The sequence below is a fragment of the Medicago truncatula genome, chromosome 2 (assembly GCF_003473485.1).
Source record: "Medicago truncatula cultivar Jemalong A17 chromosome 2, MtrunA17r5.0-ANR, whole genome shotgun sequence".
NCBI lineage: Eukaryota > Viridiplantae > Streptophyta > Magnoliopsida > Fabales > Fabaceae > Medicago > Medicago truncatula.
Window position 1 is genome coordinate 9,615,162 of NC_053043.1, and position 26,494 is coordinate 9,641,655.

Sequence of the window (26,494 nt, forward strand, 5' to 3'; positions counted from 1 at the left end):
ATCCTTTGAGTTTTGTGGACGAAATGGGCTGCAAGAGTATTAATATTATTGCATGTTCAAGCTTAGGTTCGAAGCGTAGACCATGGTTAAATTAAAAGAGATTTGTGTCACTTCATTTAAGCACTTTTGATTAGACTATTAGTTTTTTAATTATGAAAAATTATTATATTATAGATCAACTATATTATTATCCCTGCGTTTTTTGTGACAAAAATTTTACATTGTGTTGAACAAGTTTATTATAATAATAGGTTAAATTACACCAGGGGTCCTTTAAGTTTTAGGTCTGTAACAGATTGGTCCTTTAAGTTATTTTGGTCACACTTAAGTCCCTTAAGTTTGAGGTTTGTAACAGATCGCTTCTTTAAGTTATTTTAGTCACACATAAGTCCTTTAAGTTTGTAAACGTTTTCGATTTAGTCCTTCTGCCACTAAATTGAAAACATTAACAGAATAGGAAGACATGGAACCTAGATGTTAGGGGTTCCCAAGCTCAACTTAGACACATGCGTCAAGCTCGAGATATTAAACAAACGTTGAATGGGAGGCAACCCATATTTTTATTTTTCAGTCATTTCAATTTCAATAATTTTACATATCCACTCCATCTCATAATTTCTTTCTTTTAATGTTGCTACTTCGCGACTAGACGCGTTGTTTTTACATGAATTGCATTACTTTCCTTTTTAAAAATAAATTTTTTTGTTTTAGTCTTCGAGAATTGTTACAAACATTATTAGCACGATAACTTTTGAAGCTTATTTTGAGCCAAATATATATTCCAATATGTTTCTACTTTTTTCTTTAATTATGAGTGTTCCATGTTGGATTGCTCAAAATTTCAATCACTCTTTACGGACTATCAGTTGTATTGTCATACACACGAGACATTTGTTTTTGGTAACTAGAGCCTTTTTCAAGCCACCCTGAATTGTCATTATATATCTTCTGTGAAATCACTTTGAGCCTCCATGCATTAATTTTTCTTGGTTACTTTTGAAGTTGATAAAATAGTCACAAGGAAGGGGGGGTTTGAATTGTGACCCTTTAAAAATTATCCTGAAACTTAAAAGTGATTCTCAAGTTGTTTACTTGGAATTATGTTAACTTTCTGACTTCAGAATGTTCTGAAGTTCATAAACAAAATTGCTTAATAAAGTATAAGTGTAAGTGTGTGTTGTGTATACTGTAAATAAAAGAGTATAGAGAAGAAAGAAAGAACACACAAAGAGTTATAGTGGTTCACCCAATGTGGGCTAGTCCACTCCCCACAATCCTGTGAGAGTTTCCACTAAGATGCTTGAGATAACCTCTCAAGTCCTGCACCTTACAATCTTGTTCACCTGAACAATTACACTCCTGTATTCTCTAAGCCTCAGCAGGCTTGCACCTTCTTGCTAAGTTAATCACTTAGACTTTTACAACCTTTGCTCAACCTAACACTTTAGGACCTCTAAAAGCTAGATGAGACTTTGTTACAATTTGTATGGAAGTTGGGTGTTTGTAAAACAAACAATGAAAGAAGAAGAAGAGGTTATCCTACAGATAACAAGAGTATTGATTTGCACTAAGTTGATGAAAGACTTAGAGATTGATCAATTTCAGTTTGCAAAAGCTTCAAACAAAATCAGAGTTGTTTTCTTGTATGCTTTGCAATGGTGCAAGTTTTGCTAAGGCCAAGCCCTCTATTTATAGAGTCTTTGGGCTCATATAGCCGTTGTAGGGTGTCCAATGGTGTTATGCCATGTGTCCTGGGTCCCACAAGCTTTAACTTGAAATTCTGGGCAAACATTCTGATCTCTGATGAACATCAGAATGTTGTTGTGTTCATGATGATCTTCATCTGGGTTCATCATGTTCTTCATCTGGGTTCATCATGTATGAATGAACACATGAAGTTCTGGGCTATGCATATGCTTTCCATATGAATTTCTGGACAATAACCAATGTATGGACTTTTCTTCATACATCAGAATGTTCCTTTCCCAGAATTTGTCTTGGAACCGGTGTAGGAGGATTTAGTGGGATTCTGCATCTTCATGCCCATGCTTTGAGAGATTGTGTTGTCCTTGATCAGTACCAACTCTCAGACGTGTCTATCTCTTGTTGGAGATGACAGATTTGCTTTGCTTTTGCTTTTTTGCTTTTCACCTACTATACTGTTCATAAAGTAAGCATGAGCTGAGCTTGAACATTCTGATCATCAGAATGTTCCATCTGTTTCACTTAGGATGATTTGTAAGACTATCATTTGATGTAATCAAATCCTAATAGTGAAACAATAATGAAGAGCAGTGATGATAACATCTAGGATGATATTCCTTTGTGAAATATTCCTAGTACATCAATGTTCATAGTCTTAAATGAATATTGAATGCCTTCTTTGACATAACTCTTGTATATGCCTTTATTGCTTGATTGATCCATGCAAATGTACTTTCCTGGACATATATTCATGTCACATGTGCCTTGCATGACCTTGATCACAGTTCTTGAGATTCTTGGCTTGTATAAGAACAACCTTCTGAACTAGGTTGCTTCTGAACAACCTTCTGAACTAGGTTGCTTCTGAACTGGTTGCTTCTGAACTGGTTGCTTCTGAACAACCTTCTGAACTAGGTTGCTTCTGAACTGGTTGCTTCTGAACTGGTTGCTTCTGAACAACCTTCTGAACTAGGTTGCTTCTGAACAGGGTTGCTTCTGAGCAGGGTTGCTTCTGAGCAAGGTTGCTTCTGAACAGGGTTGCTTCTGAGCAGGGTTGCTTCTGAGCAAGGTTGCTTCTGAACAGGGTTGCTTCTGAGCAGGGTTGCTTCTGAGCAAGGTTGCTTCTGAACAGGGTTGCTTCTGAGCTCTCATCAGAACGTTCTGATCAACTTTCTGATCAACATTCTGAACTAACTTTCTGAACTTTAGAATTAGTTCATGGATTCAATGTCCTTTGATTTTATGCATCTTGGTATGATTCAAACCTTGTTCCTGTCTTAGTGAAAACACTCAAGAGCACAAGTTAAATACCAAGGAATTAATCAAAGTCCATTAATTCTTTAATCATATTTGTTTATTATCTTTAAAATTAATTAGGGATTTTGCCTCAACAACTTTTGTGTGACTCTGAATGATGTCACAAGTTATGAACCCCAGTGATAATATATGTTTGATTTCCTTTTTGGAGTTAGATAGATTAGTGAAATACTTGTCATGATTTTAAATTAAGTTTGTGGTTGCTCTTTGGAATTAGTAACATCTTAAGTTTGGGGTTGGCTACAAGTAGAACTTGGTTATTAAAGAAAAAAAAGTAGAGAAAAAAGTAGATAAAACATCAAAATGATGGTCTACACAAAATAAATAAAAATCAAGAGACACAAACAAAAGTTTGGTCCCTTCAAAAATAAAAATAATAATTAGTTCTACTAGTGCCCAAATTCTTTGAAGTGACTCCAAAAATGAAAGCTAGTATCTCATAACAATGGTTGTGACACAGTTTGTGAATGAAGTTAGAGGTTAGGGTAATAAAATATTTCAAATAGAGAATCCTTAGGAACTAACTTCAAAGTGCTTGTTAGCCTACTTTCCTAAACGAAAACACAAAAATTCGCACATGTGGGGCTTCCTCATGCGCCACTGCGCATGGGATAGTGTTTGTCACTGCCTCATGCGCATCCTGCGCCACAGGGATGCGCAGTTGTGTTTTTCTACGGGTTAAAATCACTTTGTTTGTTTTCCGAGCTAAATCGATGGAAAAATCCAAATTTTTTTCTCTTAAACCCTAAGTAATCATATGTTATAAATATTCAGAAAGATAGCGGTTCAAGGCAGGGGTCAAACATCAGAGTCCAAGGAAGAGGATCTCCATCCTCCTCTTGTTCTCTCTAGGGTATGTTTTTTCCATTGTTTTGTTATGATGTTTGTTGCCATGTACAACTAAACCTCTTTGATTATGGTTCTAAGATGAATCCCTTCTTATTTGTTGGATTCCATTAACAAAGTTTTTATTCAGTTATGTTTTTCTTGTGTCCGATTTAATTTGTTTTTGCATGTACTTAATGCTTTTTCAATTGAGAATCCGTGTCGGTAATCTTTAAAATTGGTTTGTATAGATTAGTAAGATTGACAACCCTAAATTCTTCTTCCGTTCATAAAGTAAAAATATGCAAGACTGAACCAAATTCAATATTCATTCATTTGATATAACATGAAGTACATTACATGAAAAGATGGTTCAAAAACAAAAAAAAATCAAAGTGCATGTGATCAAGAAAAGCAAAAGATGGAATTTATAAATTCCAATATCAATTGATCACCTAGACCTACTTAGGGCCTATAACTAAAAAAAACTTAAAGACTTTGAATCTTAAAGCTTCTCCCCCTTTTGTCATCTGCAAAAAGGATAGGGAGGATTTCTGAAAAGATTCATGGAGTGGAGTCTCCAGAATCAGAAGAGGGTTCTGCTTCAAAGATGGAGGGGTCATCAAATACTGGAGGTGGAATGGCCAAACCAGGAGCATGGACTTTGACAGTCCAGTCAGCCAGCACACAAGCAATTTTGTGGGTCTTGGTGGAGACTCTAAGTGCCCTTGAGGCTATCTTCTCTGCTCTTGAAGGCTTAGCAGGTTCAGCAGGACCAGAGGCTACAGCTTGCACTCTGTTTGCAGACACAAAGGTGTTGAGAGAGTCAAATAAAGCAGCCATGTTTGGAAGTTTGCTTCTTGTGGTGGTCTTCATTTGTGGTGGTGGTGGAGTGGATGAAGGAATGAAAGGTGGAGTAGGAAGGTCAGAGACCAAGAAGTTGGTAGCACCTGCAACAGAACCCATGGTGGAGGATGATGGGTTAACATTCTGACCATTTTGGGCCATGAGCTGTACCTCCTCAGAGGGCAGAGATCCTGATGCCAAAGGCATGGGATCAACTGACAGCTGGCCATCTGGAGGAAGTTCATTTGAGGCATGCTGATCATCAAGCTCTTGATTGTCTTGATCAGCCATGACATGAATATCTTCATCATTCTGGGCTTCAGACACTGTAACATTCTGACCAGCAGAAGTTTCAACATTCTGAACATTCTGAACAGCAGGAATTTCAACATTCTGACCTTCTTGAGCTTGCTGAGTTGTTTCTTGTCCATCTTGAAACAACTCACTATTGAAGTCAATGTTGATATCTTCAATATTGAGATCAAATCCAGTTGAGAACTCCACATCTTGAGCTTCTTCTTCAATGTTCATATTTGAAGCTAAGAGCTCAGCCACTTCCTGAGTTTCTCCATCAACAATCTCCTTTGCAAGCTTGAAGACTTCAGAGAACACATTTTCTGCTGGTGGAGAGGGAGTTTTGGTATCTGTAATCTCTTCAACCCTTCTTTTCTTCACAGCTTTCTGAACATTCTGATCAGAATTTCTTTTACCAGATCCAGAGGGTCCAGAAGTTTTGGAGGCTGGCATGTTGGATGAAGTAATATGGAGTTGACCTAAGGTCTTGGAAGAAAAGGTCATAAAATCCAGCTTGCGTTTCTCTCCTTCAAGGGGCACTTTTGCCTTTTGAAAAATGGAAGTGAGATGCATTCCATAGGGTAGTCCAGCAGATGTTTGTTTTATGGCTAGGCATGAATCAATCATGTGTTGAATAATGATAAAACACAGATTTAACTTAATCTTTTTCATGAGATGGTAGATGAAACAAAGATCTATGTCAGAGACAAGTTCAAAAGATCCACATCTAGGTAAAAGACAATGCCTAATCATGTTGTGAAGAATTTTGGGAGTATCTTCCAGGTTTGTGGAGTTAAAGGTGTGATTTTCTTTGGTGTATTTAACTATGAGTTTGTTACGGTTAACTCTAGACTCATCAAACCAAAAGCTAGAGTATAGCTGATTACCTTCATTTGGAATTTTGAATGCTTCAGAGACAAATTCCTGAGTCATCTTGATCTTTACACCTTTGACTGATGATATGAGAAACTTCTCATTTCCATTCTTCTTTTCCTGAACTGATAGGTTGGTGTAGAACTCTCTGACCAAGTCTTCATAGGTGTGTTCTTGAAGATTTATGAAGTTGGTCCATCCTTGAGGTTCAGTGAACTCCTTCATATTCCATGCCTTGGTTTCCAGACTTTCAAGGTTGAAATACTTGGTTCTACTCATTGGTCTGAGAGCAATCTTTTCTGCCCTTGAAGCTTTTAAGGTAGCAGCAAGTTTGGTAATATCTTTACCTTTCCCATGCTTCTTAGAAGAGCCTTTCTCTTCTTCTTTTTCAGAGGTCTTTTCCTCAGATAAGGGCATAGCTTCAGCAGCAATCTCCTTTCTCCTTTGAAGTATTTTCTTTGTAAGTTCCTTATCCCTTTTTGAGGAAGCTTTTACTGATTTCATTGCGTCAGAAAGAGTTTGTTCAGAGTCTTCATCCTCTTCTTCTGGATCTTCCTCTGTTTCATCCTCAGAGTCTTCATCATCACTTGAATCTTCTTTTTCTTCGTCAGAATCTAGATTCACGTGAGATACCTTTGGTTTCTTCAAAGGTTTCTTCATCCTTGTTGATCGTCTGGTAGGTATTGGTCTGGGTTTAATGATGGGTTTCTTAGAGGATCCGGTTTTGGAAGACTTGGGATTTTCAGAAGCAGGAATGATTACGTCCTGAAGAATGGTGCGTACAGGGGTTTCACTCAAAAGTTGTTGATCAGAGGTTTGATCAGCAGCGGTGTTGGATGGTGGTGGTTGAAAATGTTCTTCAGAAAGTCTTGGGGTAGTTTTGGTTCTAGCCATTTTTTTTTTTAGAAAATGAAGAACAGAGCAGTTTGAATTTTTTTGCGAGGAGAGAGATGAGAGGTTAGGAAATGAGATGGAAGTGAAATAATCAGAGTTGGTAACTGATTATATAGACAAAACGTGCAAGAGAAAAAGAATAGTAGTGATATGATGACAGTTAGCATTGGGAAGGATGAAAAACTGTCAAAAAGCAACGCCTAGGAGAGAGAGAGGAAAAAGTAGCCGTTTGGGAAGATGAATGGATTTTGGATGATTTGATGGTTAAGCCATTACATGGTGGTTAAACCTTAAACATGACTTCTTATAACCAAGCATTAAATGCTTAAGATTATGGAGGAATTTTTTGAATAAGTCGAAACAAGATCTCACGCATGAGATTGTTTGACCCAGAATTTGGGTTCTGAACAAAAAATAAGTTTCAAGAACATCATGAATGGATACACTCAGATGAACATACTTGTGACTGTTCTGATCGTATGAATATTGCAATGAACATTCTGATCATTTGAACATTCTGACCTGATGAACGTTCTGAACTCAGGAACATTCTGAACTCAGGAACATTCTGATGAGAGTGAGATAAAGATGGATCTATCTGATTTGTATCAGATGACATCAAGGGGTTTAGTTTAAGGCCCTTAGTGATCAGTAATCAATCTTTATTGGGATTTTTCATGATTAACAATTTTTCTTTAAGAAAATTGAATCTATCCTCAACAAGGGGTTTTGTGAAAATGTCAGCCAATTGATTTTCAGTATCAACAAAGCTTAATGCAATATTCTTTTTCTGAACATGGTCTCTAATGAAATGATGTTTTATTTCAATATGTTTAGACCTAGAATGCTGAATAGGATTCTTAGAAAGATTAATTGCACTTGTATTGTCACAATAAATAGGAACACTTGTGTACCTTAGAGAGTAATCTTCCAGCTGATTTCTTACCCATAAAATTTGAGAGCAGCAACTAGCTGCAGATACATACTCAGCTTCAGTTGTGGAGAGTGCAATAGTGTTTTGCTTTCTGCAAGACCATCCAATCAATGCTTGTCCTAAGAATTGACAGGATCCACTTGTGCTCTTCCTCTCAACTTTGTCTCCAGCATAATCAGCATCACAATAGGCTACAAGATCAAAACTAGAACCTTTTCTATACCAAAGGCCAAGATCAGTAGTACCTACTAGATATCTAAAGATTCTTTTAACTGCAGTTAAGTGAGATTCTTTTGCACATGTTTGAAATCTAGCACATAATCCTACTGCAAACACTATATCAGGTCTGCTAGCAGTCAAATATAATAATGAACCTATCATGCCTCTATATTCTTTTTCAGAAATAGATTTTCCACTCTCATCCTTATCTAAACTTGAAGATGGATGCATAGGGGTGCTCATGATTTTTGCCTCATTCATTTTATATTTCTTAAGAATGTCTTTGACATACTTTTCTTGACTTATGAAAATTCCATTTGAATGTTGTTTGATTTGTAAGCCAAGGAAAAAACCAAGTTCACCCATCATGCTCATCTCAAATTCACTTTGCATAAGGTTGGAAAATTCTTCACACATTTTTATTTTAGTAGCACCAAAAATGATGTCATCCACATATACTTGAACAATAAGCAAGTCAGTATTATGTGTTTTTCTAAAAAGTGTGGTATCAATTTTTCCTCTTGAAAAACCATTTTCAATTAAAAATGTACTAAGTCTGTCATACCAAGCTCTAGGAGCTTGTTTAAGACCATAAAGAGCTTTTGTTAATTTGAAAACATGATTTGGTTTTTCTTTGTTTATGAATCCAGGTGGTTGACTTACATAAACTTCTTCATTTAGAAAACCATTTAAAAATGCACTTTTCACATCCATTTGAAAAAGTTTAATGCTTTTATGTGCAGCATAAGCAAGAAGAATTCTGATGGCTTCTAACCTTGCAACTGGTGCAAAGGTCTCATCATAGTCAATACCTTCTTGTTGGTTGTAACCTTGAGCAACTAACCTTGCTTTGTTTCTGACAACTTTACCTTCTTCATCAAGCTTGTTTCTAAAAACCCATCTTGTTCCAATGATGGTTTTATCTTGATTATTTGGAACCAAGTTCCAAACTTTGTTTCTTTCAAACTGAGAAAGTTCTTCCTTCATGGCCTTAATCCAAGAGTCATCAATAATGGCTTCATTGATTGACTTGGGTTCCATTTGAGAAATCATTGCCATGTTGTTATCTTGAAAGGACAATCTGGTTCTTACACCATCAGTTGTGCTTCCAATGATTTGATCAGTAGGATGATCCCCTACCATTCTCCAGCTTCTAGGTGGACTTTGAAAAGATTGATCCTGAGCATTCTGATCATCTTCTTTTTCTACTGTGTTCTCAGTATTTTGAACTGGAACATTCTGAAGTGTTGGTACTTCAGTGTCTTCATTCTCTTTAGGTTTAGAATGTTCATCATATTCATCAAATATGATATGCATACTAATTTCAACTGTCTGGGTTTTTAGATTGTATACTCTATAACCTTTAGAAGTTGTAGAGTATCCTAAAAAGATAGCTTTATCTGATTTAGGATCAAACTTACCCAATTTTTCTTTATTGTTCAGTATGTAACAATAGCAGCCAAAAATGTGAAAGTAAGATATGCTAGGTTTAATATTTTTCCAGAGTTCATATGGGGTTTTGTTAAGAACCTTTCTTATAGAAACTCTATTCAAAATGTAACAAGATGTGTTAATGGCTTCTGCCCAAAAGTAATTTTCAACATTTGATTCATTTAACATTGTTCTTGCCATTTCTTGCAAGGTTCTATTTTTTCTTTCAACAACTCCATTTTGTTGTGGAGTTCTTGCACAAGAAAAATTATGTTTAATACCATTTTCATCAAAGAATGTTTTGAAGGATGCATTTTCAAATTCTCCTCCATGATCACTCCTAACTGTGATGATATTATAACCTTTTTCATTTTGAACTCTTTTGCAAAAGTTTTGAAATGCTTCAAAAGATTCATCTTTATGTTTTAAAAATAGCACCCATGTAAATCTGGAGAAATCATCAACAATAACAAATCCATATCTTTTGCCAGTTAGACTTGCAGTTTGAACAGGACCAAACAGATCAATGTGAAGAAGCTCTAAAGGTTTCTGAGTTGAGATAAACTCAATAGTTTTAAAACTACTTTTTACTTGTTTACCTTTAACACATGCTTCACAGATTCTGTCCTTTTCAAAGCTAATCTTAGGCAAACCTCTAACTAGATCAAGTTGAGAAAGTTTAGCAATGGTTTTCATGCTTATATGACCAGCCCTTTTGTGCCAGATCCATTTGTCTTTTTCAAGAGACATAAAACAAGATTCAGCAGGCATATCATTTAGTTCTAAAACATATAAGTTCTTTCTTCTTGAACCAGAGAAAAACAATTTGTTAGAGGAGGTTTGTCTGACTTCACATATATTAGGTTTAAAGATAACTTCAAATCCACTATCACACAATTGACTTATGCTAAGTAGATTATGTTTTAAACCTTCCACATACTGAACATTTTCTATTCTAGCAGAGTTAAGATTACCTATAGTACCTTTACCTCTGATTTTACCTTTGTCATTGTTTCCAAATGTCACTAGTCCTCCATCCTTCTTTTCAAAAGTTAGAAAACAATCCCTGTCACCTGTCATGTGCCTAGAACAACCACTATCCAGGTACCATGGTTTTGTTCTTGCACCCTGAGGCAAGACCTACATTTGACAAGATAAAAATTTTAGGTACCCATGTAATGTTGGGTCCTTGAGGGTTAGTTCTTCTAAGAGATCTTTTCTGAAAGTAACATTCTGTCTTTTATGATCAGATTTGTTACAGTAGAAACATGTCTTCTTAGCCTTTTCAGCCTTTTGTGAACTTTCTGATCTATTGAGATGAGAACGTTCTGAACTAAGATTTAAATTATTTTGTTTGATAAATTTTTTCTTAACATGACATACTGATTCATTATGTCCATACTTATCACAAAAACAACATTTAACTCTTATTTTAGCTTTAGGTACAAAACTTCCAATAATTTTGCTTGGATCCTTAAAGCCTAAGCCAGATTTCTTAGTACTTTTATTTTGAGATCCTACTATGTTTTGAAAAGTTTCTGTAGATTTTATAAACCCTGTCAGATCCTTTTTCAATGTTTCAACTTCCTTTTTCAAAAGTATGTTTTCCTTTTGTACTTCAGAAGGTACAGACATAATGCCTTTTTGTTTTCTGTTTATCTCTCTTTGTTTTTCTGACATGTCAAAATGAGAATCTTGCAGAATTTTTATGGTCTTTCTGGACTCATCATACTTGTTCTGAAGTATTTCTTTTTCTTCTTTTATCTCAGAAAGTTCTTTGATTAAAGAGTGACATCTATTAGTTAAGAAGTTTGAATCATATAAGAGACTATCAATTTTGTTTTCAAGATCTTTATATAAAGAATCAGTTTTATAGATAATTACCTCTTCCTCATCATCTGACTGAGCCATCAGTCCCATGTCTGTATCTGCATCTTCTTGAGAATCTGATTCTTCCATGTCATCCCATGTGATCATTGCTTTCTTCTTGAAGGGAGGTTTTCTCTGAACCTTTTTGATGTCAGGACATTCATTTTTGAAATGTCCAGTTTTGTTGCATCCATAGCAAGTGACTTGACTTTTGTCAGCTTCAGTTTTGATGCTGATGTTGGTCTTTGGAAACTTCTTTCTGATCTGATTTCTTCTCAACATCATCCTTTGAATTCTTTTAGAGATTAGTGCAAGTTCATCTTCAGCTTCTTCTTCATGAACTTCTTCTAATTCTTGTGGTTCTTGCACATCTTCATCAGCAACTGATGAGGTTTGCTGAGATGCTTTCAAGGCAAGTGTTCTTACCTTCTTTACTGGTTTGTCTCCTTGAAGTACAACTTCATGAGCTCTTAGTGAACCAATGAGATCTTCCAGGTTCATAGATTTTAAATCTTTGGCCTGAGTGATTGCAGTGACCATAGGTCTCCACATACTTGGAAGACATCTCAGAATTTTTCTAATTCTATCATGAGTGGAATATGCCTTTCCAAGAGATCTCATTTCATTTACTATTGTAGTAAATCTTGCATACATCTCATCAATGGTTTCATTTTCACTCATTTCAAAGACTTCAAATTTTCTGACTCCAATGTCAATTCTAGTTTCTCTGACATGAGATGTACCCTCATGATGTATTTTCAGAGTATCCCATACTCCTTTAGCATTTGTACACTCATCAACTCTTTCACTTTCTTCCATGGTTAGTGCACATGATAGAAAGAGTCTAGCTTTAGAGTTTAGTAATACCTGAGCTTTTTCATCTGTTGACCATGCACTTTTTGCTTTGACAGCTCCTTCTTTGTTTGTTGGAACAAAGTCTCCATTTGTGATGACTGCCCACATATCATTGTCTTGAGATCTGAGAAAGAGTTCCATCTTGCCTTTCCAGAAGTAGTAGTTTGATCCATCAAAGAGTGGTGGTCTATTTGAAGATCCTCCTTCAGCTATGTACTTGACTTTAGACATACTTCCTGAATCTTTTCTCTAACACTTGTTTAAGTGTTCAAACCCTTAGAGCCTAGCTCTGATACCAATTGAAGTTGATAAAATAGTCACAAGGAAGGGGGGGTTTGAATTGTGACCCTTTAAAAATTATCCTGAAACTTAAAAGTGATTCTCAAGTTGTTTACTTGGAATTATGTTAACTTTCTGACTTCAGAATGTTCTGAAGTTCATAAACAAAATTGCTTAATAAAGTATAAGTGTAAGTGTGTGTTGTGTATACTGTAAATAAAAGAGTATAGAGAAGAAAGAAAGAACACACAAAGAGTTATAGTGGTTCACCCAATGTGGGCTAGTCCACTCCCCACAATCCTGTGAGAGTTTCCACTAAGATGCTTGAGATAACCTCTCAAGTCCTGCACCTTACAATCTTGTTCACCTGAACAATTACACTCCTGTATTCTCTAAGCCTCAGCAGGCTTGCACCTTCTTGCTAAGTTAATCACTTAGACTTTTACAACCTTTGCTCAACCTAACACTTTAGGACCTCTAAAAGCTAGATGAGACTTTGTTACAATTTGTATGGAAGTTGGGTGTTTGTAAAACAAACAATGAAAGAAGAAGAAGAGGTTATCCTACAGATAACAAGAGTATTGATTTGCACTAAGTTGATGAAAGACTTAGAGATTGATCAATTTCAGTTTGCAAAAGCTTCAAACAAAATCAGAGTTGTTTTCTTGTATGCTTTGCAATGGTGCAAGTTTTGCTAAGGCCAAGCCCTCTATTTATAGAGTCTTTGGGCTCATATAGCCGTTGTAGGGTGTCCAATGGTGTTATGCCATGTGTCCTGGGTCCCACAAGCTTTAACTTGAAATTCTGGGCAAACATTCTGATCTCTGATGAACATCAGAATGTTGTTGTGTTCATGATGATCTTCATCTGGGTTCATCATGTTCTTCATCTGGGTTCATCATGTATGAATGAACACATGAAGTTCTGGGCTATGCATATGCTTTCCATATGAATTTCTGGACAATAACCAATGTATGGACTTTTCTTCATACATCAGAATGTTCCTTTCCCAGAATTTGTCTTGGAACCGGTGTAGGAGGATTTAGTGGGATTCTGCATCTTCATGCCCATGCTTTGAGAGATTGTGTTGTCCTTGATCAGTACCAACTCTCAGACGTGTCTATCTCTTGTTGGAGATGACAGATTTGCTTTGCTTTTGCTTTTTTGCTTTTCACCTACTATACTGTTCATAAAGTAAGCATGAGCTGAGCTTGAACATTCTGATCATCAGAATGTTCCATCTGTTTCACTTAGGATGATTTGTAAGACTATCATTTGATGTAATCAAATCCTAATAGTGAAACAATAATGAAGAGCAGTGATGATAACATCTAGGATGATATTCCTTTGTGAAATATTCCTAGTACATCAATGTTCATAGTCTTAAATGAATATTGAATGCCTTCTTTGACATAACTCTTGTATATGCCTTTATTGCTTGATTGATCCATGCAAATGTACTTTCCTGGACATATATTCATGTCACATGTGCCTTGCATGACCTTGATCACAGTTCTTGAGATTCTTGGCTTGTATAAGAACAACCTTCTGAACTAGGTTGCTTCTGAACAACCTTCTGAACTAGGTTGCTTCTGAACTGGTTGCTTCTGAACTGGTTGCTTCTGAACAACCTTCTGAACTAGGTTGCTTCTGAACTGGTTGCTTCTGAACTGGTTGCTTCTGAACAACCTTCTGAACTAGGTTGCTTCTGAACAGGGTTGCTTCTGAGCAGGGTTGCTTCTGAGCAAGGTTGCTTCTGAACAGGGTTGCTTCTGAGCAGGGTTGCTTCTGAGCAAGGTTGCTTCTGAACAGGGTTGCTTCTGAGCAGGGTTGCTTCTGAGCAAGGTTGCTTCTGAACAGGGTTGCTTCTGAGCTCTCATCAGAACGTTCTGATCAACTTTCTGATCAACATTCTGAACTAACTTTCTGAACTTTAGAATTAGTTCATGGATTCAATGTCCTTTGATTTTATGCATCTTGGTATGATTCAAACCTTGTTCCTGTCTTAGTGAAAACACTCAAGAGCACAAGTTAAATACCAAGGAATTAATCAAAGTCCATTAATTCTTTAATCATATTTGTTTATTATCTTTAAAATTAATTAGGGATTTTGCCTCAACAACTTTTGTGTGACTCTGAATGATGTCACAAGTTATGAACCCCAGTGATAATATATGTTTGATTTCCTTTTTGGAGTTAGATAGATTAGTGAAATACTTGTCATGATTTTAAATTAAGTTTGTGGTTGCTCTTTGGAATTAGTAACATCTTAAGTTTGGGGTTGGCTACAAGTAGAACTTGGTTATTAAAGAAAAAAAAAGTAGAGAAAAAAGTAGATAAAACATCAAAATGATGGTCTACACAAAATAAATAAAAATCAAGAGACACAAACAAAAGTTTGGTCCCTTCAAAAATAAAAATAATAATTAGTTCTACTAGTGCCCAAATTCTTTGAAGTGACTCCAAAAATGAAAGCTAGTATCTCATAACAATGGTTGTGACACAGTTTGTGAATGAAGTTAGAGGTTAGGGTAATAAAATATTTCAAATAGAGAATCCTTAGGAACTAACTTCAAAGTGCTTGTTAGCCTACTTTCCTAAACGAAAACACAAAAATTCGCACATGTGGGGCTTCCTCATGCGCCACTGCGCATGGGATAGTGTTTGTCACTGCCTCATGCGCATCCTGCGCCACAGGGATGCGCAGTTGTGTTTTTCTACGGGTTAAAATCACTTTGTTTGTTTTCCGAGCTAAATCGATGGAAAAATCCAAATTTTTTTCTCTTAAACCCTAAGTAATCATATGTTATAAATATTCAGAAAGATAGCGGTTCAAGGCAGGGGTCAAACATCAGAGTCCAAGGAAGAGGATCTCCATCCTCCTCTTGTTCTCTCTAGGGTATGTTTTTTCCATTGTTTTGTTATGATGTTTGTTGCCATGTACAACTAAACCTCTTTGATTATGGTTCTAAGATGAATCCCTTCTTATTTGTTGGATTCCATTAACAAAGTTTTTATTCAGTTATGTTTTTCTTGTGTCCGATTTAATTTGTTTTTGCATGTACTTAATGCTTTTTCAATTGAGAATCCGTGTCGGTAATCTTTAAAATTGGTTTGTATAGATTAGTAAGATTGACAACCCTAAATTCTTCTTCCGTTCATGGCACTTCCAATTGCTTATTTCTTAATTCTAGTTAATGAAATTAAAGTATGAAACTTCATGTTTTCTAATTCTTCCTTATGGGAACACCGTAATTTCAACTAGGTTAACTTACCACACATGTTGTCGTTAGGGTTAATAGGAGTTCTGAAACCAGTTTCTTAAATCATAAGTAGACACCACATAACTGATGTTGTACTAAGTCAGTCCAAACAAAGACGGAGGGGGATTCAAGGATTCCCTAATCACCGTTAAATATTTGTATCAACAACCTAATCTCGCATTGAGCAGGGCAATCAAACCCAGCAACCCTCTTTTAATTTTTTTTCTTTCTATTTACTCTTTAAATATGTTTCGCTAATTGCTATGTTGAACAACAATCCATATAGAGACGATAAACTTACTACATTTTTTACGTGTTACAATTTGATGCACTTGCCAATTTTGTCCATCATAAAGCTTGATGATCATTGCTGAAGTATTCCCCGTATTTGAATGCTTGATTTAATGTTGTGATATTCTTGATTAAATACAGTCAGCGAATAAACCATTCCTGTCCATGAATGATGCTCTTAATGAATTTTACTTAATTGCATAAGTTAGAAAATTCTTAGCAAATAGTTACTACATGAATCAGTGACATGTACTTGAGTCAAACACATGGTACAAATGATCTCAGTCTAAAGGCTCTAACCACATAGCGTTGATTTCCATAGAGTTTGACCTTGATCTTGATACATAGTCTTGTCTTTATCTATGATAGAGAGCTTCAATTCAAGGTCCAAAGTGTTACCAAAGTCTAGAGTGTTCAGTTGGTCAGAGATAGAACTTCATTTACTTAGAATTTGTTGCACTTTTTTGGTGGTGGCCGAGGTTCGAAACCCGGATCTTGTATATATTATGCATTGTTCATACCAACTGAGCTAATCTCACGAGGACAAAAAATTTTGCACTTAAACTCACATTAGAGTATCCTTATTGTTATTATATGATTTGTTATCAAAAAAATTATGGTCTTAAGTTCTTTAATCACTTTTGGTCTAACACATTTTCTATAGGAGTATCTTTTGGTGTTAACCCTCTGATTCCTAAAGGAAGGGGTCATGGTAATTCAGAGTTCGGTGAAAGGTAAGTAAAATTTGATCAATAATTATTTCATACAAAAATCAAACTCAAGTTCTCCTAAACAATTCGTTTTTTACTGGAGCTTATTAAGCACACGAGTCCAATTGCTTGGTTATACCTATAATAGAATATGATATCATGTAGATACATAATTTATTATGTGTGCAGTGAATAATAAATTTATTTTGAACTTTTTTTAACATAAATTTATTTTGAACTATAAAAACTACATATACGAATGTATTTCTGTTTTTCTATAATGTTCAAAGATTTTGGTTTTTACGTTAAAAAATATTTATAAAAATAAAATCATGGTTGGCTTAAAATAACTGGAAAAAATAATTTAAATTAAACAATTTATTCTTGAAGGGAAAATTTATACAATTTATTGTTTCCCACAAATAACACAATAATATGATATGGTAAACTTGACCGAAATGTTTATCCTTTTTTAAAAAATTTCTTCAAACTATTATTTTTCTTTGGTATCAAACTATTCTTTTTATTTTGGTACATTGATTCAAACTATTAAAAAATTACTCTATTATATATGTAAAAGAAACTGTTGTATTCAACTTTTGTATATATAACTAATATTTTAAAAATAAAACAGTACATGCATATACTGAATTTCTAAATAATTGCAATATATCTTTAAAATATAACTTATACTTTATTTTGACCAAAAAATTAATTTATACTTAAACAGTTGTAATATTTCTTTAAATCATTGAAACATTATTTTAACTAATAATATATAGTTATATTAAATAAATAACGAGATTAAAGTTGTATCACTTAGTGGTTATTTGCATGTCTCTCAAAGCTCAACTTTAAAGGATGGATTCTATTTGTGACCGTATTATCTAACATGTGTAAGTTTAATGGTAACAACTTTGTAAATTATGGGACAAAAATCAAATATCACTTGAGATAGTTGTGAAAAATAATCTTTAGTGTTACTGTTATTGATGATAATTTCTCAATATCAAATTTATTTTTTACATATATATATATGTGTGTGTGTGACATTGACTCAAGAAAATGAGAAATATATAAGATTTAATAAATTGATAGTGATTAAACTATTTTTTTTTTCAATTTTACCATTTATATATATAAACTAATTTATTAACAATTTAATCCTTTGTTAATTAAGTAACCAAAATATTCAAATATCTATACTTTTATATTAAAAAAGATAATAAGATTTGGTGTAACAGATTTTCTTCCAGTTTTATCCTTCCAATAAACTTAAATTATTTTACAATTTTATCATTTTTTATCAATTAAAAAACTTACTGTTTTTTAATAGTTACTAGCGTCCGTAAAGCCTATCTCAACTAGAAATTTCAATTTCGTTAGATTCACATAGGCTCAAACTCAAAACCTCATAGTTGTCTATGTGCTAGTTTCAAATGGTTTACCACTTCACCTACATATCAGAAAAAAGAGAATGAAAGATGGACATATTAGTGGCCTTATATACAATGATAATATATAAAATGTCAATAACTAATTTTTTTTCTTAACTACTCTAAAAGAATTCCAGTCATAAATACATAATTAAAAAATATTTCTATCTTAAACCGGACACCGTGTTTAAAAAAAATGTTATTATTATTGAGTATGAGTAAATTTATGAACTTTATACAATTTTTTTTTTGCATGACCTATCCTTTAAGAGAGTCCTTCTAGAAATTCTAGAGGTCTAAGTTGACCCTATCTTGTGGAAGATATAAAAATAATTTCGACCCACCAATAGACGTGCCTCGGTTAATACCATATATCGTTATATTACTATAATTATTTATATATTAAATACAAATAAACCTGCTTTAAAGGAACATTGAGAAAATCAACATATCAAAATAAACGGCTCGGTAATAATAGTTGTGAGAATCATACATAGGCACAGTCAAATTTGGTGTTCGGGCAATAATGGCTACTTCAAAGAATGCCACAATATCTTCAAAGATAGAGCCAGCAGTAACACGATCTATGTAAGTTCGTTCATAATAATTACTTATAACGATCTATGTAAGAAGCATACATATTTTACTACTCTAACTTGTAACGGAAAAAAATGTGATAAGTCTAAATCATCGTTCATTATTATAATAATTTTTTTTAAGGGTATTATAACCCAAACCAAAATAAAATTTGTAAATTCATCTATAAAAATCGAAAACTTCACAAAACCGAATATTATTGAATTTGTTTGTATGTTGTGAAAAAGGTCGGATCGGATTTTAGATCATCTTTTCAAAATCGAACTAAACTGAACCAAATCACATAAGTAAATTTTAATATTTTAGATTATTTTTTAATATTATAATATATTACATTAATGTATTGTTTTTGGTTTTTATTTTTTTAAAGTGTAGTACTTATTAATTTGATTTAATCTATATTTTTGCAATTTCATAAGTTTTACTTTTTTGTGGTCATGGCTTGAACTTCGAACCTTGCATATATTATGCATTGTCCATATCAATTGAGCTAAGCTCACGAGAACATAGTTGATAATTTTCATTTAATAATATTATTTTATAATATATTTAATATTATATTATCCATCAAGTCTATTATTTTACAATTGAATATCTAAAAATTGATCCAAATAAATCTGCATTTAACTTGATCGGATCAAATCATTTTTTTAAAGTATCATTCAAATCGAATCAAACTATGTATAATTTTTATTTTAGATCAGATGATTTTTAAACTCAAAAGTGATCCAAAGTACACCGTGCATACAATTACTTAATTCGCAAACAAAAATGATGTAAAAAAAAAAAATGATACATTTTTCTTTTTGTCAAAAAAAAGATGATACTTGAAAACAACATATTTGATACAATAATTTGTCAAGAAACAAAATATATCTTATACAATAAGTTAGACATAACACATGATTCTCACAAACAGGAGATGAAAATATATAGTTAAATTCTTTACTTTATTGTCAATATTTTTTTGACATAATTCTCTAAAGTCAATTTTTTTTTAATGACACTAAAGTCAATATTATAGGTGACCAATTATCATAAATATTAAGGCACCACAAAAAAAAAACATAAATATTAAGGGCTAGAGGAGTACTATATGAAACTATTATTATACAAACGAGCTATATATTATTAAAAGTTCTAACAAAACAATAAATATAAAATCCTACAATAATATGTATTTTTTTATTTTTTATATGATTGTACCGTTAGGTAAAATATAATTTTTTTGACAATGGTAAAATATAATATATCTCTTCAAACTTATTGAGTATTTTATAACTCAACAAAGACTATGTTAATTGCACTTCTATAATAAAAAAAAGACTATATTAATTGCACTTAAAATATTTATTAAATTTTAAATATAAACCGATACAAATTTTAATACTTTTAAAATATTCTCTTATTTTAATATAAATTAATATTAACTATAAAAAAATCACTCTATTTTAATACATGTTCAAACATATAACTATATAGATGATTATCGTTGTCCCCTGTGAGTATGACTCAGTTGACTGGTACAATGCATTTTTTTTTTTTACAAATGGGACAATGCATTGTTATATGTAGGGGTTAGAGTTCGAACCCCGAACACCCCACTTATTCACCTTAAAAAGTAAGTTTTAGCCAATAGACTAATTGACAAAAAAAAAATGATTATCGTTACTAAAATTCAAGAATAAGAGTATTATGTTTTTTTTTTTTTAGGGAACGAGTATTATGGTTATTAGGGTCATGTTAACCGGTGCTTCAGGAGCATTGGTTAAGAAAACTAAAAAAATGAAAGTTTTAAAATAAAAGTAACACTTTTTATACTTTTCAAAAGTTGACAGCACAAGTTTCAATGTAATACTTATCACATTTGACTCCTTAACCAGGGGCACTGGTTAACATTATCCTTATTATAATATACTTGTTCAATGCAAGATAATGTTTCAATTCTGGGTAGAACAATTTTTTATCAGAATTTACTTACCTCTCAGCTGAACTTCGAATTATTAAAGTTACACTCCTCTAGGAACCGGAGTGTTAACATATAAAAAGATAGTATTTGGAAGAAAAAAAAAACGCAGGGATAATAACATTGTTAGTCTATAATTTAAGATTTTTTAAAAAAAAAAAAAAAAAAGTTTAATCAAGAGAGCTTAGATGAGATGGTACATGTCTCTTTTAATTCAACCAATGTCTTAGGTTTTGTCAAAAAAAATGTCTTGGGTTTGAATGCGAGCTTGAATATGCGGGTGTTAAAACTCTTGCGCGCGTAAGATATCATGTTTAAAAAATATAGTCTTTTCTCACTCAATATATTATCATTTTCTTTCCTATTCTAGTCATTTTCTTGGTTTATATATAAAAACAAAAAACTCTGAAACTTCTCCTCATTTTCTCATTGATATCTCTTCCTTCATTTGCACTGATGGAGGTTTATGCCAAGAAAAAACCATCCAAGAAGGCATTAGAGGAACTGTGAGTGTTCTCTTTTTATTTTTGCATTTTTCAATCAACCATGCAACAAACTTCTTGTCTTCCCGTTCACTTTCTTTCAATTTTTCATATTTTATTGTAGAGAAATAATATTTGTACAATTATTTTGTGACTACTTTTATGACAATTTTCTTTCTCGTTACGGTATCAATACCTATTTTTCTTTGTAAATTTATGGTTGTCTCAAAAGTTATCACACAAATAAATATTCAAATAACACACCTCAAATGATAATTATGCCTCTTTTTTTTTTTTTTGAAAGAATAATTATGTCTTGTAAGTAAGGATTGATCATTCCGAATTAATTTAATTTGGATGTGTGTACTCATAGGTGTTGGAGCAATTCATCACAAACTTTTAATTGCCTAGTACCTCTTTGAGTTTAATATTTTTAGATTAGATATAGGATACTTTGAATAATTGTCGGTAATTTATCCAAAAACCCATCAAAATTAATCACATAAGTTAGTTTTCAAGCTGTATCCACAAACTAACTTTCACTTTACCTGCAAAATTGATTAGGTGACTAATTTTGATTTGATGATAGGTAAATTACCTACACAATTCTTCAAAAGAAATATGTAAAAAAATCACCAATATGAATTAAAGCATTTTTCCATTCATTATTGCCAATTCTTTTCCATTAACACTTCACTTTTTTATTTTGACCAAGATAAACACTTTACTTAACCTAGTCAACTTCCTTATTTTCATCCAATCCGAAATCATTTATTTTAATCAAAATCAATCGGTCAAATCAAGCCAAATCATTTCTCATTTTCTTTCAACTAACAAGATATTACTTTGCTCCAACAAAAAAAAAAAAACTGAAGCAATTTTTTTTGACACATTAAAAACTCAATAGTGAAAAACTGTATAAAAAAACAATTTTTAATCTTTTAAAAATTTGAATACCTATAGTCGAAAAAGTCTATTATTCAATGGAAAAAGCACATGAATAAATGATAAAAAAAAATTCACTTACCCTATTCTATCATGATATTTTTGTTTATCTGAATGTGTAGTAAAATGATGTGTACTTTTATTTACTGTATAGGGCAAGGAGACAGAAGAATGCTTTATTTGGAGATAATTCAGAATCTGCTGCTGCTGCAGGTACTTTTTCAACTATCATGTACCATTGTACTTATTAATTCTATAATGCACTATGACATTGTTCTACTGTATAAACTATAACTATAAGTTCTTTCAAAAAAAAAAAAAACTATAACTATAAGTATTATGGTAATTTCTGTAATAGCACATAGCCATGTTTGCATTCTTCCATTTCACGTTGCTTGTTGTTTCTATTCGACAGTATATATATATTTGTACCATATAAATGTGTAACTTTCCGCGTTGGAACTGTCCACCATCGCGCGCGTTTCTTCACTTTGTTTGGATCAAAGCGTATGTTGCTATATATGCTGAATAATCTTTAGCTTAAGATATGATATAGCTGCCATGGATTTTTTTTCTTTCCATTTTCAAAAAGGAAACATTAGGGTTTCAATTGTCTATTTATTCATTCATTTATGATTCATGGATATTTTTGTATGTTTGAAAATAATTTTGTGAGATAGGTCAAGGAGCAGGTGAAGCAAAATGGGCTCTGTATCATTGCAATTACTGTAAGAAAAATATTACCGGAGTAATCCGTATTAAGTGTGCCGTGTGCCCCGATTTTGACTTATGTGTTGAGTGCTTTTCTGTTGGAGCTGAGCTGACACCCCACAAAAGCAATCATGATTACAGGGTCATGGTCAGTAACCATTACTTTCAAATGTTTTCCTTTGATGTCTTGATCGAGAGAAAGGTTATGCGATAATTATCTGATACTGTTCTTTTATATCATAAGTTGAGCATAAATCATATTTGAAATAATTTATGCTTGTTTATCTGCCCAATCACCGTTGAGAAAATTGCATTACTACTAGTTTCGACAGCATTGTTGTTATTATTGATTTGTTTCTTTATATTAGTTTTTTAACACAGTTCCATGTTGACAGAATAAATTGTCTTTTCCTCTCGTCTCCCCGGACTGGAACGCAGATGAAGAAATGTTGATTCTGGAGGTACTTTTTTTAGTAACGGTGACTAATGGTGTAATATGACAAAGCATTATATTTGGTGTTGAAGAAGAAATCTCTTATTGATATCTGAATTTTCTAGCTATAATATTTTGGTTTTAGGGAATTGAAATGTATGGCCTAGAAAATTGGGCAGAAGTTGCTGAGCATGTTGGAACTAAGAACAAAGAGGCATGCATGGAACACTACATGAAGTTTTACTTGAACTCTCCAGTCTTCCCTCTTCCGGTATGATAGGCTTCGAATGAAGCTTCAATTAGTACTTCTTATCATATTTGTTCATATAAAGTTCTTTTAAATGCTAATTGTTCTTATTTACTAGGACATGTCTCATGCTGTTGGGAGAAGCAGAGAAGAACTTCTTGCAACGGCGAAAGGTTTATCACAATACACGACATCACATTCGTTAGTTTATGTAGTTTTTAGTTTTATTGAAAAATGATTTCAGTTACACAGTATACTATTATGACGCATTCAACAATTTGCTAATTATCGTTTTCTTTCGATCTCTATTGTTTATATATTTTAGGGTCGGATTCTGGGCCCTCAGTCAACACACATGCTGCAGCTGGTGCTAACAAAAAGGCATCCAATAAAGGTCGGGGAAAAGCTAGTTTGCGGGAAGGTGTGCATTTTATATTTGCTCGTAAATCCCAATTGACATTACATTACATTCTGTATTCATCCCTAGTCCTTTTGTCTTTGACAGATTATCCAAAGGACGGAGATTTTGGAGGAAATAAGCCAAATTCCTCAAGAAATGAAGGTCGTACTTTGGTTGAAGCCAGTGGTTATAACCCGAAAAGACAAGAATTCGATCCTGAATATGATGATGATGCTGAGAAATTACTCGCTGATATGGAGTTTAATGACAATGACACTGAGGAGGAGATAGAGATCAAACTTCGTGTGATAAGTGTCTATAATAAAAGGTAAACAACAACGATTTTAGTTTTATAGGTTTCTTTACCTGAGTTATCCACGCTCAAAATCATAAATAATGATATTTGCTGCATGGTATTGTTCATGATCATATCTTCAAATTGAAAAACGTTGCAGGCTTGATGAAAGAGAGCGCAGGAAGAAATTCATACTTGAAAGAAATTTGCTACATGAAAATCCATTTGAGAAGGACTTAACACCCGAGGAAAAGGCAATATGCCGGAAATATGACGTGTTCATGCGCTTACATACTAAGGAAAAGCATGATGAATTGCTCAGAACTGTTATCTCTGAACATAGATATCTGAAAAAGATTCTAGAGACTAAGGTTTGAGACATGGATGCCATTAAATTGTTATGGACATTCACTTTTTTTCTCTTCTTGGTAAATGGAAAAGTTTTCTGACATTTGTTGAACATGGCCGCAGGAAGCAATTGCTGCTGGTTGCCGCACATCAGCTGAAGCCGATATATATCTGGCAAATAAGAGAAGAAGTGAAGTTGAAGGAAGTGCTCGCGGGGTAAGAGAAAATACTCACGCGGTCCCGAACAATCATGGCGTTCCGAATGCATTGATGTCTCCAGACTCTGCTGGTACCAGACCTGCAAGGCCAGCTACTTCAAGTGCTGTCAATGCAACAAAACACTCTGCCGTTGTAAGAATCTTTTTCTTCTATCATGTTTGCATTTTAAAACTATACATTGCTTCTCATTTTGTTTTATGAAACCGTCGACTGTAATTTTCTATCAGGAGAAACGTTTGTGCTGCGAGTTAAGGTTGTCTCCAACCGTGTATCTGAAGATGCAAGAGGACATGTCGGTACAAATGATTGCTGGAAACATCTCTTCAAAGTCTGATGGTCGTCAAATGTTCAAGAATATGGATACCATGAAAATTGACAGGGTGTATGATATGCTCATTAAGAAGGGTATTGGTTCCCCCTGAGACCTCTCTTATTCTGTTCAAGGACCCCTTAATAATAATCAGATTAAAATTAAGTTATATATCAAACTATAAACATTTCTAGATATTTTTGAAGTTGAGTATCAAGCTTTTGTAATAAGTTTCTATCTGTGGAGTGGATAGAAGTGGTGTGTATCGGAATTTGCTAAGATGTTGTTTTTGGGGGACCATCACCCTTGAAAATTTGTTGCACATTAGTTGTTTTTTTTAATTGTTTTACTATTGACATGTTTTAAGTTTGAAAAATCTATAGCTTGTCTCTTTGAGATATAGAAGATTTTATGTTTTCTCTCTTTGTGTGTTGCACGATTATCCTGTGGCTATGCATGCTAGTTTGGTTGCATATGGTTAAAGTTGAAACTCTATAGTTTGTGTTGATGGCGTAGCCAACATTAGTTGTGACAGTGGTTTCACTCTTATATATTATGAGCATGTTCCTGCACAGGTTTTTCATTTCTCTAGGAGTGGGGTTAAAGATTAAAAGGTTCTTAGAGGTGAAATGAGAAGTGAATATTTGTTTATCTCATCTATTATGAGCACGTTACTACACAACCTTAGTTGAGACTTGAGAGTGAATGCTTGCTACCACAGTAGATCAATAGTTTTGTTGATTATGACTAACCAACCTCAGTTGTGATTGTAGTCTAACGAATATCAATAAATTGTTTTGGTAAATATTATTAATATTTTAATTTAGTTTAATAATAATATAATATAGCGGTGGAGGTCAATGATGGAGCATGATGATCGTTGCTAGCAGCGGCCATCAACCAATGATGATCCTCCAATGATCCCGTCTCGAAGATCGATGGAGTTCTGACGTTGACCGATGTTGATCATCACCACCTCACCAACACATTTTATTTTTTTTATTAAATTTATATTTATTAAAATAATATTCATTTTTTCTAAAAATAAAATAAAATCAGGTTTTAATACAATATTAAAATACCATTGACCACCATTGTTGACTCACATTAAAACACTCATATTTTTTGTTTTTAACATGTTATTAATATTTAAGTTAAATTAATTTCAATATTGAAGGATAGAATATTGTGTTAGATTAAAAAACAGAGTCTCTCACTTGAAGGATAGAATATTGTGGCTGTCAAGTGTGAGTAAAGTCTCACATTGATTAAAAGAGTAAAATTTTGAACAATATATAAGTGAGAGAGTCCATGTACTAAAACATCTTAGAGTTTTAAAAACACATTTTTGACTCTAAATGAAAAGCTATTAGAATTAACTTTTTTTAAAAAAAAAAAAAAATTCAAAAACAAGGTACACATGAGCTATAGTTAAAACTCTTTTGAGAAAAATGAGTTTTATGGATGGTAAACAAACATAAATAACTTCATATTTTCCTTA

The 26,494-nt window shown here is 33.3% G+C and overlaps 1 protein-coding gene across 1 annotated transcript; it reads left to right on the forward strand.

Moving 5' to 3' along the window:
* Positions 1 to 21,043: 21,043 nt before the first annotated feature.
* Positions 21,044 to 25,497, forward strand: LOC11408719 (transcriptional adapter ADA2b). The gene is made up of 11 exons (XM_003594221.4): positions 21,044 to 21,109; positions 22,185 to 22,243; positions 22,711 to 22,889; positions 23,137 to 23,202; positions 23,320 to 23,445; positions 23,540 to 23,594; positions 23,747 to 23,842; positions 23,927 to 24,149; positions 24,277 to 24,487; positions 24,588 to 24,815; positions 24,911 to 25,497. The coding sequence occupies exons 1-11, from the start codon at positions 21,060 to 21,062 to the stop codon at positions 25,103 to 25,105; spliced, it is 1,488 nt and encodes a 495-aa protein (XP_003594269.2). The 5' UTR covers positions 21,044 to 21,059; the 3' UTR covers positions 25,106 to 25,497.
* The last annotated feature ends 997 nt before the right edge of the window (positions 25,498 to 26,494 follow it).